The 19873-nt window shown below is 38.9% G+C and overlaps 3 protein-coding genes across 4 annotated transcripts; all 3 read right to left on the minus strand.

Annotated features, from left to right (window-relative positions):
- Positions 1 to 328: 328 nt before the first annotated feature.
- Positions 329 to 3399, minus strand: nepro (nucleolus and neural progenitor protein). Its single transcript, XM_022740791.1, has 9 exons — positions 3314 to 3399; positions 2963 to 3117; positions 2680 to 2768; positions 2137 to 2265; positions 1870 to 1947; positions 1396 to 1697; positions 1150 to 1208; positions 828 to 1042; positions 329 to 743 (listed from the first exon to the last, which is right to left on the minus strand). Exons 1-9 carry the CDS (start codon positions 3396 to 3398, stop codon positions 401 to 403), a joined length of 1455 nt encoding a protein of 484 aa, XP_022596512.1. The 5' UTR covers position 3399; the 3' UTR covers positions 329 to 400.
- Positions 3400 to 4349: 950 nt separating this feature from the next.
- tex30 (testis expressed 30) lies at positions 4350 to 6594 on the minus strand. Of its 2 annotated transcripts, none has more exons than XM_022741095.1 (5): positions 6570 to 6594; positions 6102 to 6356; positions 5966 to 6011; positions 5082 to 5296; positions 4350 to 4554 (listed from the first exon to the last, which is right to left on the minus strand). In XM_022741095.1, exons 1-5 carry the CDS (start codon positions 6585 to 6587, stop codon positions 4393 to 4395), a joined length of 696 nt encoding a protein of 231 aa, XP_022596816.1. In that variant the 5' UTR covers positions 6588 to 6594; the 3' UTR covers positions 4350 to 4392. The 2 variants fall into 2 exon arrangements, with proteins under 2 accessions (XP_022596816.1, XP_022596817.1); XM_022741096.1 differs by having other exon boundaries at positions 6102 to 6338; positions 6570 to 6590.
- Positions 6595 to 6865: 271 nt separating this feature from the next.
- kdelc1 (KDEL motif containing 1) lies at positions 6866 to 16277 on the minus strand. Its single transcript, XM_022740777.1, has 10 exons — positions 15774 to 16277; positions 14317 to 14522; positions 13972 to 14177; positions 12874 to 12951; positions 12388 to 12560; positions 10145 to 10382; positions 9430 to 9639; positions 9143 to 9232; positions 8793 to 8897; positions 6866 to 7017 (listed from the first exon to the last, which is right to left on the minus strand). Exons 1-10 carry the CDS (start codon positions 15995 to 15997, stop codon positions 7000 to 7002), a joined length of 1548 nt encoding a protein of 515 aa, XP_022596498.1. The 5' UTR covers positions 15998 to 16277; the 3' UTR covers positions 6866 to 6999.
- Between the last annotated feature and the right edge of the window lie 3596 nt (positions 16278 to 19873).

Raw genomic sequence — 19873 nt, forward strand, 5'->3', positions numbered from 1 at the left:
CAGAACATCTTAACAAGAGTTGACTTGATCCCTCGGAAATTCCAATTCACAGTAACAGGGTCAAAAATATCGCTAAAAAGTTTTTATCACACAGCTGGTGCAAAATTCCCTATTCTGGTATCAAGACAATTGGAACTGTTAAATCTCATCACCTTAAACTTTACTTTCTGCTTTGAAAATAACACCAGCAAAAAGCTGCTTTGCTTACCTATAGTGATGCTGTTGTGATGCTGTGTATGGTCAGTGCTGCATCAGACCCACCTTTAAACCAACCATCAGCTCTCCCAACACATCTAGTTCCATTTATTATTCTTTTGAGAACAGAAGAATGAGTCACACTGTGTACTGAGCTCAGTGGCACACACTAATTTGTTTCTTTTGATGTGCTCATGGCCAAGTGTCACAAACCTACAGAGGCAAAAATATCATCAATGTCATCATGGCTATCACAGTTGGTGGTCTGAGGTGTCGCCTCATATGTAGTCCTGCTTCTTTGACCAGTCTCTGACAGTCCAGACATGGATAACTCACACCTCCTCCTTCGTCGTCTCTTAAGGTGTTTATTTTTTACACCAGTTTTGACTGTGGAAGACTTGAATCGACTCCTGAGTGACTGACATTGCGTTCTGAGGCGATTCTTTCTCCTCACTGCGGCAGAGGAACGGCAGGTTCTTGGTGCTGGCCCTTGAGGAGATGCAGCCCAGCAAGCTTCCTGTCTGAAGCTCTGCAACTTCCTCTGCATACTGAGGATGAGGACACATTTTATGAACATGCACATTCGTCACAGAATGGTAAGGTAAGTTGTTTGTCTGTGGTGTTGCTCTTACTTGTAACCTGTAGCCTCTAGACATGTCATCTTGTGGCACTTCAAACGCAGGAAGGTTAAAAGGCGTCTTTCCTTTTCCATCCTCTGGGATCTGCACCATAGGATCATTTCTTCTAGATGGGCTGCCATGTCTGCGAAAGTAGTGGCTTCTCTCACTTGTTTCTTGAATTTTTGTCTCTTGTCAGCCTTGTAAGTTCCCCGCAAGAAGTATTTGTCCTTGGGTGCCAATGTAATCATTAGAATCACAATTAGGTGACAGCACTTAATAACTAAATATTATGTAAATAATAAAGGAATAAATAAATAATGGTTTGGTCACATACCTCTGTTAAGTTCCTGACAACCTTGAGAAAAGGCTTGAAGTCAGTGTCATGATTTGTACCTGGGGAAAAAAAAACAAGTAATGTAACTACTGTTGAACAATTACAGGTCTATTCCAATGTGTATGTTAATAAAACTGGAATTAATTAATCGAACAAAGAGGAACATGTCCTTTAAGGCAGTATCCTCTTACCCCCGTGCTTTAAATGCTTCATACATAATACACAACAGTGAATAAAGCTCCACACCTCTTTCAACAGCAATGCCCAGGTCTTCTTTAACCTTCCCTGTCTGTCCCTGGCTCTTGACTTTAACTGAGGATTTCTTTTTCTTCTGCTGCTTTTCCTTGTCATCTTTGGTACTGGAATCATGCTTTGGTTGTTTGATCAGTAAAAATGCATCAGAGGGACACAGGAACTGAGCCATGTCTGCTGGCAGGGAGAAGTCTGTGAGAAAAGGCATGGGCTGGGCGTGGGCTACTTCTCTGAGGAACACCAGGAGCTGCTGGTACAGAGTGGACAGGCTGACCAGGATACCACGGAACATCACCCTGATGGGGCACAAGCATGGATTTAGACTGTAAACAACCATGAATCGTATTATTTCAAATGCAGATTTCTCTAAAGCTTAAGGCAAATTCAGAGCTGCCAACATACAGTATACAGCTCAAATACTGCAACTGCCTGTATCTTGCAGATGTGACAATGGGGAAAAACACTCACCACAGACGACTGAGCATGCTAGTAATCACCACATTCAAGATAAGAAACTCCTCCCATTTCATCTGCTGCTTTGAGAGTCTGAAACAAATATCTGTTAAGGGCAAACCCGTGAGGTGACATAAAGAGGGTCAAGAGCATTAAGCTCAATTCAAACAAAGAAATCCACATTTGCAAACACACATGAGATCTTCAGAGATTTCTAACACATAACTCATCAGGACTAATCATCCAGATGTTTCAAAACAGTGACACATCTGGAAAGGATACATGAAAGCTCTGCTGCAGCGATTCAATGTGCAGCTCATCAGCTGGGCGGCTCCCAGCACTTTGAGACACAGCCACTCCAGCATGGGTTGACTGGGAACATCACATTTACCAGCCTTGATGCTGAGTCCTCTGAAAAACACACACACATGCACAAACCCCCCATATTTACTGTGAGTGTTTTCTTTCACTGCATTAGCTACTTAGGCAACTTCCAAATATATACTGTAGAATTTGTTAATTTAACGCATTCTCTTGTACATTATTTTGATTTCTTTTGGATTGTACACACATTTGAGTCTAAGTATTGGTCAAATTCAACCAATTTGAGATGTCTTGAGCATATGTGAAAGTGCCTGAATTCATGGTTGTATTTAAATTGATCTGCGGCAACTATATGAAGCTGTTTGTTTTACCCCACTTCTTTATGTCTATGCCAACTTCCACATAGCACTAAACCCCAGCTTTGAAGCTGATGCAGGTCTGATCTGCATGTTAAAATCAGATGGAAAAATCACCACATCACACTGACTCAATACTACGTACCTTTGAATCCTGTTGGGACACAGATCAGTCAGCTCCTGGAGAGACACATCCAGCTTCATGTTCTTCAGCCTGTTTACACATTGTTCAACCTGTGGGAGAAAAGACAAAATGTGTAACATAGAGCTGAGAGGACATGGACACAATTAGTTGGTTAGGTCTACAACTCTCCTACCACCTAAGGGCTGTTCACCACACAGTGAGACCCAAACGACAAGCACGTCTCCTGTCAACAGATCATACTATATATCCTATAGCGGCCATGTGGAGATGTGGAGGCTCTCACCTGTTTTAAACCCTTGAACGTCTTGTTTCCTCTGAAGCTGTTATTTAGGATGTACAGCAGCTCGTAGAGAAGCCGTATATCTGTTTGAAGAATCTCACTGCGGATTAGTTTAAGGACCTTCTCTTTTTCCACCAACAGGGTTTTAATGTTAGCATCTGCAAAACAGCAACAACACGCACACATCAACATTTCACTATTCCATATACACACGAAGGTGAACATGTGGATATGAAGGGATATGAAGGTTTAGTGCCCCCCTCCTCTCCAACAAACTAAACCACACCACGTGGACCGCGAGATATCACGGAGCAAAGACATTTATCGTATCATCATCAGACCAATGCAACGTACCTGTTGTTGAGTTGAAATTCATACGGACGCTGGAAACAGCACCAGGAAAGGGTATGTTTACCCTGTTCCATGGTTGTCCTGCCATGCTGCTCTACAAACCCAAAAAACATGCGGAAGTGAGCGAGCCAATTGTATGCAATCACACAGACCGTCACAGTTCGTTAAAGGAACAGCGCACGGAGTGGTGTTAACTACTTGTCTCACAGTAGCGAGCTAACCACGGCTAGGGCTACTAGCAAATAGCAGATAGCTTGAGTTCACCCATGGTTCACCCCGAGATCAGTTGCCATGGTAACTAAAGCACCTATAAGCTGCAAGAAAACAAAAATGCAAATGACATCCTTACTAAATTAACGGAAAGCCGTTACTTTGAACGGGATCTGTTAAATGTTTACAGTTCAGTTCTGGTGATAGATGTTTTTTATTCTTTTAAATAAATATTAGCCTATTCTATAAATAAAATTATATTATGCACCAATGATTGGCTACCTGCAGTACCCCTGTGCACATCAACACTACAGCATTACCATTGAATGTTGTTATTTATCCATTACTAGATTTTCTTTTAAGGAAAATAAAAAGAAGAATACAACACAAATATTCATAATACATTACTTTCCCATTACAGGCTATTTGACATGTTAATTTGCCAACTGTTTGTTACATCTTATAAATCTGGTTACTGCACTATTTTCGGTTATTTCTACTGCTGTTTTGATATGCTACATCTGTGCTTATTTCTTGTAACTTTTACCTTACAGTAACTTGTTCTGTCAAGTCAAGTTTTATTATCTCACTGCTGCTGACTTGGTCCAGGATGATTAAATGGTAATTCAGTTTAGTTTTTAAATGTCAGTTTCTTGTGGAACAAACGACCAGCTACAGGGGCTGAATGCCAAATGTGTTAAAAAGGTACTTTGTTATACATTAAAAATGTGGTTTTAGTAGCTTTGTATAAGGTCTGCATTGTCTACAATTTCTGAAAAAAAGGCATCACAATTTGACCATCTCAAAAATGCACTAAAAATATGCTTTATTCAACAAATACAATTAAAAAAAAGAAAAAAAAATTAATTACTCTATGCTCCTTGTTTACTCAACCAGGTGATGACTTTTAAGTTCACTTCATCCAACACAGACTCTTCTGACCGTCCCTTCACGCTCAGCCCATGGCTGCCTCCTTTTAGCCAAAAAACCTCAGCTTGAGCTCTCATTTCTGTTACTATCCCATCAAAAAGGACCTAGGCAAAGAAAGAAAGAAAACATTGTGACACGCCATGAAAACAGAAAGTCATACATTGAACAAGCTGAGATAATCGATAAATTAGAAGTACATCTAAAATTGCATGGTTTTGCCAATGGTATACGAAATAGTCTAGAACTGGATTTTGCAGTACATAATGATACAGGCTATCAGCAATTTTAATAAAGGGAATTAAAATTTAAACATATAATAGTGGGAGCAAACTCCATAAACATATACAACTGACAATTACAGCATGACTAATGTCCAATGCATGACTGAGATGAGATGAGATGAGAACAAACAACTGCATACAACATATGCAAGATATGAAAATATAATTATGTAAATTCAGAGCATTTACAATATATTACAACATAGTATTTAGGAATATTAAGAAAAAAAGTTTTGTAATTACAAACACACACATGTAAATAAAAAACTTAAAATCTTGTAACAATTTAAATAATTTAAATGTATTAAACTGCAGTCAGCCCAGTATAAATTTCCGCCATACATCCTCACCCTTTCACACATGTTGTCCTCAGTGCCTGACACAAAGAGCACAGACATGTTTTCAGGCAGCCCCTTGAGATCTTCACTCCGCTGGCGATGGGTGTGTGTCTGTCCCGGGGGGTGCAGTGGGAAAGCAAGGCAGATGACACCCTGCACTGCATCTGCTGTTTCATCACTCAGCTGCCTAGCCAAAGCTGCAGCAGCACGACATCCCATTGACCTGCCTGTGGACACATGTTTTAGACAAGAATTAACAAGAGTTAGAGACAAGAATTCCCACTCACTGATTGTTAAAGTACTGTATTTGAAGTTGTATTCTATATTTTGAATGCATAATATAGATTTTTTTGAGGGTTAATTGAACCCCAAACAGAAAATTATATGGATATTTTGAAAATAATGGTTGAAAAATGAAACCAACAAGGAGGTGCCAAAATCTGCAGTTTCTCAAATGGCCACTTGAGGCTGGCTCCAAAAGTACATTAATCCGACTGTATATAAAGATGGATATAGCCTTTATGGCATTACCCATACGTTTCTGAAGCGTGCTTCTGAAGCTCAGAGTGGGTTGCTCCCCTGTCGCCATCTTGGCAGTGTGACTCTGCCTAACTCCCGGACAATGAGGCTTAGCGCTTACTTGCTTTTGGAGCCAGCCTCAAGTGGCCACTCGAGGAACTGATGATTTTGATACTTCAGCCCCGGAGGTTGCCACTTGATCAATCCCCATAGACTCCCATGTTAAAATGCCTAACATTACAGCAGAAATAAACATGTTTACAGCCTGGTACAAAAAACTGTTTCAGTGACGTCATGGGGACTACTTCCATCTGTATGGCACATGCACACCCATGTATCTATTTCATGTGATATACAGTAAGCCTATTGCTGCTCACCTCCAACGAATATGTGCTTGATGGTAAACTTCTGTTTCAAGTAGTCCTAGGAGGAAAAGGCAGTTTGTTAATACTGAATCATAATCTAAACATTAATTATCAATAAAAAAAAAGTTAGACTACGATTTCAGCTCACCCACACAGCATGGTAAGCCTTCACTCTATAACCCAAGTTTAAACCTTTGCATGTGAAACGGAGACAGAGGAAGCCACTTGAAGCCAAAGCATGTGCTAGAGAGACCAGTTGTTTGAAGTTCATGTCTCCACCAGCACCATGTGTGAGTATGACGGCTGTGTGAATGTCCTTCACGGAGGATGGGACACAAACAGCAGCCTCCAGCTGTTTTGTCCCGAACGGCACTTTCACTGTGACCTGCAAGTGGATGAGCAGCTACTGAGCTCGATTTAAACAGTCCTACAGCCCCATGAAAAACATTTTTAGCTTAGTCTTTAAAATGAGTTCGCATAGTATTAAAACAGCCGTTCCCCGCCGAAATTCAAATGCAAACAAAGTATAGCAACTGTAACGTAACAGCTTAGGTTAGTGTCATATCGAGCTAAACTCTATTTATCTACTTTACAGATGCTAATGTTAGATATTTACCTCGTCAAACCTGTCCATCACAAGATGTTTCTTCTCTGATACCAAACATTGCATGACTACAAATGAGCGACGTCTAGCGTTTGGGAGTGTCATTACAGCTTTGCCCAAACTACTCGTGCAAGCACAATTCAGCATGGTCAAGTGTCCGCTGCGGCTTAAATCTAGAGCTGATGCTTCAGTACCTCCTGTTATACATTTAGGTTTTGTATATGTGCATATATGCTTTCACTGTGGGTTTGAGAGTATGTGTATGAGCGTATAATATAATAGCAGAAAAAAAGCAATCACTTTCATCATACAAAAAGAAATATATTTATTTCAAAAATTACATAAAATGATATTCATTTCATACAATTAATCCACATTTGGACAAATTATTTGGCAACATATCAGGTATAAAGGATTGCTCTGTAACCAGGTGACAGGTGAATCAAAGTTCATCTTTAGCCTGAAAGACAAACATACTGATGTTAGAATCAAATGTAGTGGCACTAGAAAAAATATATAAAATGGATAAATTACCATAAGAGCAGTATATGTTTCTACAGCAGTTTAGTCTAAACTTACCCACTTATTAAAACTTGAATATTGACCTTACTTAACAAAATCAAATCTCACTGTCAACACAAATGAAAAAAAACAAAACAAAACAAAAAGAACCAAACAAACAGAAACAATGTAAAATAAAGAAAGGGTTTCAACTTTTTAAATAACAGTTTGCTTTAATAATTTTTAAAGTCACTACACAGACCCATGCTCCACCCAGACGGGTATTGTTACATAAGTTTCCTGGGCGGGATCGCTTACACTTTTATCATTCAGGATATTGTACATAATTTGGCGATGTCACTTAATTCCAACAGAGCCCTGGAAAACCTCGACTAGACGTCTAATCACGTAGAGAAAGTGACACACCTGTGTGGGTGTGCAGTGTCTGTTTATTTGTCACCAGGATTACACAAACAGTACTACATTTTAGGGCAAATCTGGATCATTTACTATTGTTATGATTATTTACTTTTTCTCTGAAGTTTGGATAATATGTTGTTTGATACTGGCCTTGGTGGGGGTCTACTCTATACCAGTGCCCTCCTAGTTATGACATTTTAGGTGCAGTGACAGCTTATATACACCAGAGGGAGACACACTGTGTGTGGTAGCAAAGCTTAAATGTTAATACCAGTATGGAAAGCAAAGGTGCGAATAATAAAATGAATAATGTCTGAATTCCATTTAGCTGCATCAGTTTCAGGATCCCTGTGTATGATGGCTCACTTGAACAGAACAGAGCCATAGCTGATGGCATTAGTAAAACCTGTGCTTGTCCTACTATTACAAGGTTTGAATGTCAGCTGTGAAAAAGCTCATTACATAACAGGCATTATCATACTTAACTTACTAGTAAACCTCTGTGTATCAGTCACTATCTAACTGTTTAGAAGTTCATATGAGATATGGAGCTTTATAAGGTCAGTGAGCACTGTACAGCTCTGGCTCTCATGTTCACAGGCTTCTGCTATTTTTAAGTAACCAATGAAAACAGGTTATACTGTATAAACATACTGTTCTGACAAAGGACAACATGCACAATAATTTTTCACAGAGCTGACTTTAATATACCAGAATAAATGCAGGTGCAATTTTGCTTGCGAGATTAAGTAATTAAAGGCGCAGTCCTATCAAAACTATGCAAATTCCAGATTCATGATTGCTTTCATTTCACCTTTAGAGTTCTGCCTCTTAATTAGGCAAGAAACTACAGGAACCTAAACAGGAAATTGTCCACAAAAAGGTGAATGTTTATCATGAAAACCTCATAGTAGATTTTTGGTTGATATACTCAACACGTGCCAATAAATAAAAAGATTAATAAATAAATAAAAATAACAAAAGAGCCATCTTTATGCTTGGTTGTGGGGCGTGCTAGTGTTTCAGCAAGTTGTGATATTTACACTGGCTGGTTAAAAATGTGGAGTACATATGAAAATTAAGTTGTTATATTCAACTGTTTTGATGGACGTTTTCCAGCCTGCTGGAATATTTACCCAGGCCAAGTTAAAAATGATATTTAGTGTTAGACAGGGCAGCAATTTATCTGAGTTGTATGTGAGTCTAGACTCTACAGGTCTTATCCTGGTTACTAGTTTAATACTATAAGGTGAGTGGAGGTGGAACAGTACCAAAGTCACTTTGATGAAAGGAAAACTTTTTGGTGTCCCTTACCCTAGTCCTGTGGCAGGAACATGGAAACAGGTCATCAGTGGGCTGCTCTACAAGCTCCATGCCCTCACGAACTGTAGGCTCTGTGACCTGGAGTTTGGCATACTCCTACAAGAAAGAAAAGAAAAGAACAATGAACTTACAAAGAGAAACATGACAGGCAGGGGTTGAACATCCTGAGAACAACTGTGCCATTAAAAACACACAATGCAATACAGTGCCAATGCAATATACTTTGAGCCCTGTATGATTGATGAGTGAGTTGGGTAATATTTTCTTAAAGTACTGTTGATACCACTTTTTGTAGTTTTTCAATATATCAACTGATATAACTGGAACTGTAGAAACGTCACCTGGAAAAGTTTGTAGTAGTAACAAAATATGCTGTCTCCCATGAGATGATTGCGGGCAAACTGCTGACCTGCCAGTGCAATTTTCTTTACCTGAAAGATAGAAAGAATCATAGTAACTTTTTTTTTTTTTTTTTAAATTGCAGCAACACAGAGAAACTTTACTTCACGCTGACAAAATGTCTTAAAGAGGCCAATAAAGATCCACTGAACAGGATAACAAGATACCATGGCATTTACAGCCAAAGGTAATGCACAGTGTCAGAGTACAGAGTAATCATCATTATTACCTCTTCATCATGGTCACGAGCCCATCGGATCTTTTCCAGCAGGTCCCCCAAGTCTGCCTTTATAGGGATGTAGTGTTCCCATGGTCGAAGCTCATTGTAGAAATGCTCATAGTAGCCAGAATCCTGCTTTAAGACCACACTGTCTCCTGCCAACAGGTAAGGCAGTCGATACGCTGCCACAGTGCCATCAATGTTTATTTGGTACTTGTACTGGTGGTGGAATAGAAAAAAAAAAACAGATTTTCAAAATCAATTCTAGAAATTATACAAATTAAACATAAGGGAAAATCATTTGGACATTTAAGTGAAGGCCGATGTGTAGCTACATGGATATCCCACTGGAGATGTGTGTCACTGGCCCTTAAGCACTGGTTTAGTCCATCATCTCCAAGGAAAAATGTCTTTAACCTGTTCAACACTTTGCACTTAGACACTAGTTTATTTAAACCTTCTGCCTCTTTGTGCAGATTGGGTTCACTTAGCTTGTCTGAGCATGTTTGCTGGAAATACCTTTACCTAAACAATTAGTTAAAGGTTGGAAAGAGTTGAAGAGGTAAGTGTTAATTCCTCTTCTTCTATTTATTTTCATATTATTTATTTTAAGGTTATTATCAGAATATCCCTTAATAAAGCTTTTAAGACCCTGCATTGCGCAATATAACTTTTTTTTTCTCTAAGGCAATACATCACTAACCAGTTATAGTGGGGCACTTACCTTGAAAAAGTCAAAGAAAGAGACATGTTTGACCAGTGGCCCATAGAGGCTCTCATCATGCTTGAAGAAGAAGAAGTTGGTAAAAGCTGCATCTATCATGTTGGGGTGAGCCCTCGAAAGCTTGACCAGCTCCAGTCGCTCCTGACGACTGTCCCTCCCCCTCCAGAAGGCTGTGGCATTCTTCTGTGGCCATGCTGGCCCCGAGTTGGCCTGAACTGACATCATGTCCAGGCTTACTCTGTTTGTTGGATGGACACAATGCTGAATGTGAAATCTGGTGCAGTCTGGTTATTAATCACAGAATCGATTTTAAAGTTATGACCTTATATACAGATAGGCGACAAAGAAAAAACATAAATATAGCTGCAAGCAGCAATGTGGGGGCCAAGCAGCCCAGCAGGTCAGAGTTTGTACAGTTGAGAACATGATGTCATTACGTCAAGAACATGGCTTTAAGCACTCACAGCAAGTTTAATGTCAGTTGATTAAAGATTGGCTAAGATATGAATTGATTTTTTTGTTTGGCCATAAATATGTTTTGTCAGGAGTAGTGAAAAAATTGTTTTTGATAAAAATCCAAAATTGCACCCATATCAATTAGGTTGACCTGACAAGTTGCCAAGTCTCAACCTTGGGTCCTTCTATAATATTACAGGACACAAGAATTTAGATTTTAAGGAAAGCACATAAACAGTTATAAGGCATATATATTTTTATTTTTTCTTATTGCAATGCCCTCTAGAGGTCAAAGGGCACCAGATGTCTTGAACCTCACTCTGGTGGGGTCTCGATGTCCATGTGCCCAGTTTCGTAAGCACTGCTGAGATTTGACCTCACTTCCTGTTTGGTGGCTTTGCTGCAATTTGTGATTGGCTGTGACAAACGAATGCTTTTGAAAACCAAAACTCCATGTGATAGCTTTTGTGAAGCTCGGTCTGAAGATCATCTGTGCCAATTTTAATGAAGATTGGACAACGTTGTAGTGTAGGTGTAGTGTAAAACACTGTTACAAAATCCAATATGTCAGAAAATCTAATATGATGGAAATTCATGTCCTAGGCACTATGCATAGTGCACAGTTCATTGACCTTGGCTTGATCCAGGGAATCCAATGGATCCCATTCTGTTCAGAAGTTACATGCATAAATGCACCTCCACCTTTTGGTGGCGCTGGAGTGCTTGAGGCACAGACATGAAAAGTATCACAGGATTGTCCTCAGTGTGCCAAATTTCTAAACTTTTTACCATATGGTCGTAGGAACTGCTAAAGAATCCAGTGGCAGAAGAAGATTAAAGAAGATGAATGAAAAAAGGTAGAAACACAATGGCTGCAGCTGCTTGGCTCCTAATGAGTGAAGAGATTTGATTTAATGAACACCTATGGTAGACTCGTGTTCGACAGTGCTCTCCACCACCATCATCCAAACACAATATGAGCCAACATCTTTAGGAAGAATAGTTTTTCCTTCAATTTGTCACCGTCTGTAGGTAGATAATAGCGTCTGCCAATAATCAGACATAATGAATCAGTTATGGGTACACTGGGATATATGTGGTGAGTGAGTATAACTCATCACAAGGTGTGAGACTTTCTGCAAGGCTGAATGCTGGCTCAATCCAGGTTTAAAATAAAATAAAAACCTGACTTATTGTCACACACAAATCAGCCATCTCACGCCTCATAAAAATGCATGAGGTTTAAATTTATACAAGCAGAGAGGAACGATGAGGAAATAATGAGCATCCTGACTCTGGTTTATTTCAGTTCCATTATTCTGTCTGCACTGTGACAGTGTCAAGCTACAAGCTGAACACTGCTTGTCCACACTGTCATCTGCTGAGGAAAGCTGGGCACAGTTTGAAATGTCTTTTTGACAATGACATAAAACCTTGTAACTAAAGGACTCAAAGTTTTTTTTATTAGAAATTTTCAAATTCAGTCAGTGGAAAAATGTAACTAAATTGATAGTTATACTGGATTGCATTTACCAAACCTACCAAACTTACTGAGGCAAAAAGACAAAATATATAGAAACAGAAACTTCATAACCGTCACATAACTGACAGTTCCTGTGTTTTTTAGAGCCACTTTCCAAGCCTTCAGGCAGTGTCTGGTTATTTGATACGCATGAGATTTTAGCTGGAGTATTCCTTTAAATGTACCCAGATGTGACTGATGCTTTTTGTGGACTATTTATACAATGGTGGCTCACTGTGCTGACAGGTGGTGATGGATGCCTTACCTTCCCATGGTCTCGAGAACAGACTCAGTCAGGTCATAAGTGGGCATGACAATATCTCTGGTATTGTTAGAGCCACACCAAGAAAAGATAGGATGAATCCTGTCAGTGGGTTTCCTCTTCTCTAACGGCCAGTCACCCAGGTTAACAAAAAACTCCATATCAGGGAGCTGCACCTGGACACACAACACCACAGAGAAGGAAAATGGAGTATGTTCTTTAAAAGGAAAATAATATTAGGACACTGCTGGCTACTCCTGCTTGTATAAACATTTTGTGCAGTATTGAAGAGTGAAGACTTTAAAATCCTTAAAAAGCATCACAACATCCAAATGAAAGGATAAATGGAACATAGAAGTGAAAACTAAATTTCTGTCAAGTCTATGTCTAGTCATCTTAAAGTTAATGAGATATACAACCTATCATAAGCCGTGTTAAAGAGTGAATATGTTACAATATAGTTATACAAGTAGTTTAAGAAAAGCTTACCTTTCTGCTGAGTGACAGGAGGATGGCATCCATAAAGATTCTAAAACCAACATGTTCTCCAAACGTTTTAACATGGACCTAAAGGGAATCAAAGGCTGTAAGATCATAAAAACATCACAAGGGTGCTCAGGAATTAACTGTCTTACTTAACTTTAAGCCAATATGATTGAAAAGTCCTTATAGGGCTACTGATTAAATCATAGCAGCTACAGAGCTTGCATGTCAACAGATCCATTGGTGATAACAACTGAGCAAACTCATCAACATCTGCTGATGAAGACCATGTGATGTGGCTAAAAGGTTCATAATTCTAAGGTCAGGGATGAAATTTACCATCAGATATATAAAAAAACAGTTGTAGTAAATGTCCTACTTGTAAATTTCTTGTCTACAATTTACAACTACTAAAGTTTGTGACAGAGTTTTGTGCTGTGCACAGAACTCATTTTGTAAGGGGACACTCAATCTGCCTGAAAACATAATGTATAAATTACATTATCATTGACAACTGATAAATTACTGAATGTTCCCAGGTAATGTTAGTACTGTGCGAATAGGGCTTTAGACATATCACTATAACAACAACCTGGACTGACGTCCACAGTGGTATTTTGAGAAGATTGTACCCTTGAACACCTGGCTAATACACTATTCTAACAGGTGTGTCTCATAGCCTCAGGCTCACTGGCTGACTTTACATTATTGTGTGACCCTAATTACTATTCAGCCTAAATAAATACTAGCCTTTATTACTATACTACCCTTTGGTTATGTTTGTTTTTAAAACACAAACTGGGAATTGTGGACAGCTTAAGTTTAGGGACTTCTTCACTCTTTCTTTAGCTACCGTTAAACCATTTTGCTGTTACACCAAGTTGATAGAGAAGTTTTTCATGCTTTTTTCATGACACCCCCCAAGCCCTGATGTGTCAGCATTTTTGAACTTTATTTACAGTGCTGAAATTAAATCGCTTGCTCTTATGACCATGAACTGTCTTCTAATTAGCTGCAGCATAACTGTACATTTGATGATTCTAACATGGTCTCATTGTTATTTCTTCTGTTTTTGGTGCTTCTGCTGTCAGAGGTATGGTGTACCTTGTTGCCTTTGATGGTATAATGACAAAGGCTTTGTCGCTGTCCGAAGCGCTGAGGAATTTCCCTTGCGTTACGATCTGGTTCGATACTAGAGTAAAGGGATAGGTCCCTGTCTATCTGGGGGAAGAACGGAGGGCAGTGCATGTCGGCCTCCCATACAGAACCACTGGGCTGGGGACAGTCACAGCCCTCATGATAGACTGGGCCTGTAGAGGACAAACACAGAAACATCACTGAGATCTTTCTCTTGTACCTGCCGTGAATATGTGCCCTCTTTGTGAGCCACTAGATCCAGAAAAATACATCCTAAAACACATTTTGTTGGCGGCTTGGGTCGTGCTATACCTTTGAGAATGAACGGCGACTTGGCGACATGCTTGCTCTTGAGCAGAATGTGGATGTGAAGGTCCGTGTAGGTGGCGTACATTCTGTAGCGAACCAGGAATGACCCATCCTGACGATCCAGGGCCTGGATCCAAATCCTGGTGAACTGTTCCACTGGAGAGACAATCTTCACTTCAAAAGTGTTCTCACCAGGTGAGGTTGTAAAACTGTGAGGGGAAGAATATGGAGAATGTGTTCCTGTTAAAAGAGCACAAAGCTGGAAGAAACTGGCAGGCTGGTACAAGTGTTACAGTGTATGACTTATTTATTATTTTAAAAACATGAGGTACAAGTCCTTGTTCTCCATCTACAAAGCAAATTTAGACGAAAAATATTTTCCCCACCCAACAGTATATACTTTTTATATTTTTGTCGTATTCTTTTCAAAGGTCTCCATTTTTGTAAAAGGTTTGTTGCTGATATAATTCAGCAGCATCTTGGTATTGCCATAGTATTATTGTGTCTCCTTCTGCACAGACAGCAATAATGTAGTTTTTGTTGTAGCTATGAATGGAACTGTGAAACTGATATCTACCTTGAGACACAAAGCATGTGTGAAAGTGACACTGAGTAACTACAAAAAGAGTGGAATATTTTCATTGGACCCATGGGAGCTTTTGGATGAAAGGGGTCATTGGAGGTACTCTAACATCGTTTTGCCTGGGGCACAAACTTTTATGTCTGCTGTCCCATTATTGACTAGTTTAACATTTCAGCTTTCATACTACACCACAAGTGGTTGAAAGATTTATTATGTTGTCCTTTCTTTGCAATCATGCCAGACACAGTAACAATGCCCTACATCATCAAAACTGGAATTAGGTTACGTTTTCACCTGTCTGCCATTTTACAACTAGGACATCTCAAAAACAACAACACAGGCCCAAATATGGGAACTTTACCTAGAAATTACATTGGAAAAAGTAGAAGTCATACTACATTTGAGTACATTCCTTTCGTGATGGGAAAACTAGACGTGGGCTTTCATCTACTCAACATGCTATTTTCTTAGAAGAACAAACACTGAAGACAAAGTATTGACAAAAATGAACCTTAAGGTGGTGAATCTTTGTTAATTGGAGAGATATTCAGGGATGATAGAGATACCATTTTTACTCTTCATCACACACTGTAGGTTTTTTTTAAATTAAAAAACAGACACAAACCTCGTATCATCTGGCTCAAGCAGAGCCACCTGTTAACTCAAATAAAACAAGTTAAGGACATTACTTTAATTTATATAAAAATACAATATTTACTTTGCTCGAACTGATCTACACCGCCTTGTAATCTCTTAAGTATGATGCTACGTGGAGCACTTGAAAGCAGCAGCTGGCCAATTAAATTTAACAAGTTGTTGCGACGGGGAAAACGATGTGGCTAAAACAAAAGCGCCGTAGCAGGCCTAAGTTACTCACTTTTTCCCCGAGCTGTCCACCGCCTGTATGTAGAAAAATCGAGCTGGAAGTACGATGTTTGCCTCCAGTCCAGGTCCCCATACCAAAGTTTTTGCAGCACTGAGTACCGAGCCCGCCTCAGCCCCTGAGAGTCCGTGTCTGAACACATCCAGACAGCAGGGCAGCAGCAGCCAAGAAAACAGTCGAGGAGACATAACTGTCCAGCGTTGACTCTGCTTTAACATTAGCCGGTACTCTTCTCTTCTTACCGAGGTCCACTGCCCGAACTTGTCATTGTTGCTCTAAAAATATCCAAATCGCAACAAGATGAATAGAGGTCTCAGAGGTAACGTCTCAGCGTTGGTTTGTTTGATTTGCATGTGGAATAACAGGATTCAGCGGAGGCATTGGTAGTGGCTTGTATCTGGCTAACATTGTGTTATTTTAAAACATATCGAGTGACAGTGTGATTACCGTTAGCTATTTCCAAAATCTTGTACAGTTCAGTAAACTATCTGCAGGATGAACAGGGGGCGGGACAAGAATGCGCAAGGCAGCGATCCTATTGGTCGCCCCTCCACCTATTCTGGATTGGATTGGCTCAGTGAGCAATGGACTCCCGATCGAAAAAGTGATTGCACCGGCACCCGGAAGTTAAACTCTAGGACGTGTGGATACATACGGATACACAGAGAGCAACTGGGCATGATGCTGATGAATGGGGTGGGATTGTGAATGTGTCCTGTTACTATAGGCTTATTCAGTGGCATTTCTGTTGTGATAAATTATTGAAAGCAAACGTATAAGCTGACCTTCTTGTTCTCACTGTCCAATATTTTCATTGTTGGAGTAGTATTTAGATCCTAAAGTAAAAGTAGCAAAATGAAAGTAAAGTAAATGGCCTCTTTGAATTTCCCCTAGGGAACAAATAAAGTGTTTATCTATCTATCTATCTATATATATATAGTTATACATCTATATCTGACATTAAATTATTATTGTGTTAATAGTATTTTACTGTTGTAGCTTTTAAAAAGTAAAAAGTACAACATTTCTCAATCAATTATAGTGGAATAGAAGTATTAAGTAGTATTAAATAGATTAAATTTGTACAGTACTTGAGTAAATATACAGTTACATCTCACCACTGAGCATACAGCAGCTGGCTTTTAATATACAAGGGGGATGAAAAATAACATTTAGGGAGATGCATAAAACTGAAATTATATATGAAATGTAGGGAAAATACATTCATTATCATCATTTTGGAGAAATGCTTTGCTGACTGTATGCCTCTCTCAGTGATAAATCAGGTAAGCTACACTGACAGAGTAAAATTAACAGCGTGATGTTAGAAAGGTTCACGCTAGGGGCTCTGCAGGTCACAATGGTCATTGATGCGGAGGTCCTGAAACGAGGGTAAAAAGTTGCATACATGCTGCACTTTTATACATGCAAAATGACAGTAGCTGATACTGGTTAGAGACCAGTGAAACTGAACTCTCAACTGTGTACATCAATCAATGTTTATTTCGGTTTGCTTTTGCATCAACATATTTTCAGTTTTTTTGTCAAGTAATTTCTATTACACTAGTATAATATCAATAAGAACAAAAAGTGGTAGAATCCATTTAAATAAGACAAACTTTGCTGCCATCATTGAGAAAACCAGAGAAATGCCTTTTCAGGATACTACAGTGTGAAGAACTACAGAGTTCCAGTGATTTAGACAGAGTCAGTATACCAGATACAGTACCAGCAGTAACAGGTACAACATATACAGAGAAAAATATCTCAAGAATGTCTTCATCTTTTATCGTTTTTTGTTTCACCTTTCACCCAAGATTGAACTGTACAGTTAATATAAAAACCAAAACCAAAAACATACTAACAAAACACCCTGTCAGTAGAAGTCAGATTTTTTTTCTTTCAATTTTCTTTTAGTTTTGTTTTTTGTGTGTTTTCTCTGCCAACGACAGAACTGCACTGAATACAAATCTCATTGACGGTACAGTGATAGAAGAGAAATTTATTTATTTTTTGTCATGTTTAAGACATCTCGTTTAATCAAATCATGTGTAATTCCTGAAATCCATGTGGCTCTGCTTCTGGATTTCAGGTGACTTCAGTCTGGTGAAAGCAGATGTGTTTGAAGGCCATTTCAGCCTCAACAGCCTGACAGGAAGTAGACAGTCTACCAATGCAGATCACTCGGTTCTGTGTCTGTTATTTTTTAGGCTTTGAATATATGTGTTGCTGTGTGTATTTTACGTGGGAGTAACATCAACAAGATCGAGACACAATGCGTTACATGTGTTAATGCTTGTGTGCGTAAAGGCCTGTTGTGTGTGTCAATATTCCTCTGTTTTGCTTTTCAGATCGATTCAAAATACAGACAAATACACAAGTACGAACTATCCCCCTCAGTTAATGCCATTTTCCCATGTCGTGGCTATCCATTGACATGTACAACACAATCACAATATGATACACAACCATGTATCATGAAACATTTGTTGTTTTGAACATACAAAAGCCTTCAGTTGAGAGGCCTTCACCATCAAATATAGGACTGCGACAAGAGGATATCATAGTTTCAAGAACAATATTGAATGAAAAAAAAAACATATTTGCCTCCAGTTGAAATTGTTGCAAATGTTTTACACATGTACATAGTTTCTTCACTGACTCAACATCTGAACATCACTGAAAAAATACTGTTACTTCTCCTGAAACTTTTACTTATAAACAACTCACAAGCATTTAAACGGATGTGATTCCATCTCTTTCGCATTCCAGTCACATAGACAGTGACAACCATTAAAAGTATCACTTGTCATTATGAAAAGAGGACCACACTGGTTTTACGCTGAAAATGCACAAACCACAACTTTTAGAAGACTAAGGTGGAGAGAAATGGGAGGGTGTCATTCATTTTTGATTGCTTTGGCCGAGAAAGAGTCCACTTTAACACTTGTGGCACTCTTCCTCTCTTACACGCACACACACACACACACAACCTAATGGCTCACTAAACTTGTACATCTGACAAAGGCAGCTAAAGACTCAAATGGTGAACCAGTGACAACCAAAAAATAATTTAAAACAAAACACCCTCATATATATATTTTATTTTTTCCAAAAGAAAACTGGCTTATTTGACTTTACTCAATGCCCTCCATGGTCAGTTCCAAGTACTTTTTCTCATCTGTTCTGATCAACAGGAAACGTGTGATTACTACTACTACTCATTAGCTCTTTGTTAGTTAGTTTACATGAAGTGGGTTTACCCATCTTGTTTTTTATGGCACGTGAATAGTATATAGATTCATACTATAGATATAAACACACTGTGTCCAGAATACACTTTTAACTCAGCCTTTGCATACGTCTCACACCAATCTGTTCTCTGTTTTCATACAATTATAGTTGGGGAGTGAGATATTCGTCATCATCATTTAATGCTTTTGTAAGTAGCAGCAGCCGAAAAGTGAAATTAAATTTGTGTGATTAGACTGCGCAGAGTTAAGTGTGAGTACTATTGATTTGTGTTTGCACTGTGCAGCCCAGAGTAATTGGTAAGAACAAAGTTTTAGCATTATTCTAGGTGTGTGTAGAGAAAGCTAACTATGTGCATTTATATTGTGTCAAGTAATATTTACTGAGACAAAGAAGAAAAAATTCAAATGAACCAAAAAAAAAAAAAAGGAACGGAACACAACTTTTGGCTTAATAGCAATGCAGGTATATATTTCCCTTTTTATATATCGTTTTTTTTGTCAGTATTTCAAAAAATATAAAGTTTTTCATAGTTTCTCTTGTTGGCTTACATCATTAAATAAAACTTTTTATTTTTGTATCTCCTGTTAAAGTAGCATGCTGCTTTTTAATATGGCAGTTGGATATTTTTAATAGTCATCCATTTTTGTTTCATGCATTTCTTGTTGGTTTCTTAACTTTTGAGTATCTACACAGTGAGGTCCAGAAAACCCAACCCAACCGCACACACAAACACACACACACACACACACACACACACACACACACACAGACATACACAAAACCAACCACACAACACAACACACAACCACCCACACCACACACACACACACAGACAGACT

The sequence above is a fragment of the Seriola dumerili genome, unplaced genomic scaffold (assembly GCF_002260705.1).
Source record: "Seriola dumerili isolate Sdu_G_001 unplaced genomic scaffold, Sdu_1.0 BDQW01000052.1, whole genome shotgun sequence".
In the NCBI taxonomy this organism is placed as follows: domain Eukaryota; kingdom Metazoa; phylum Chordata; class Actinopteri; order Carangiformes; family Carangidae; genus Seriola; species Seriola dumerili.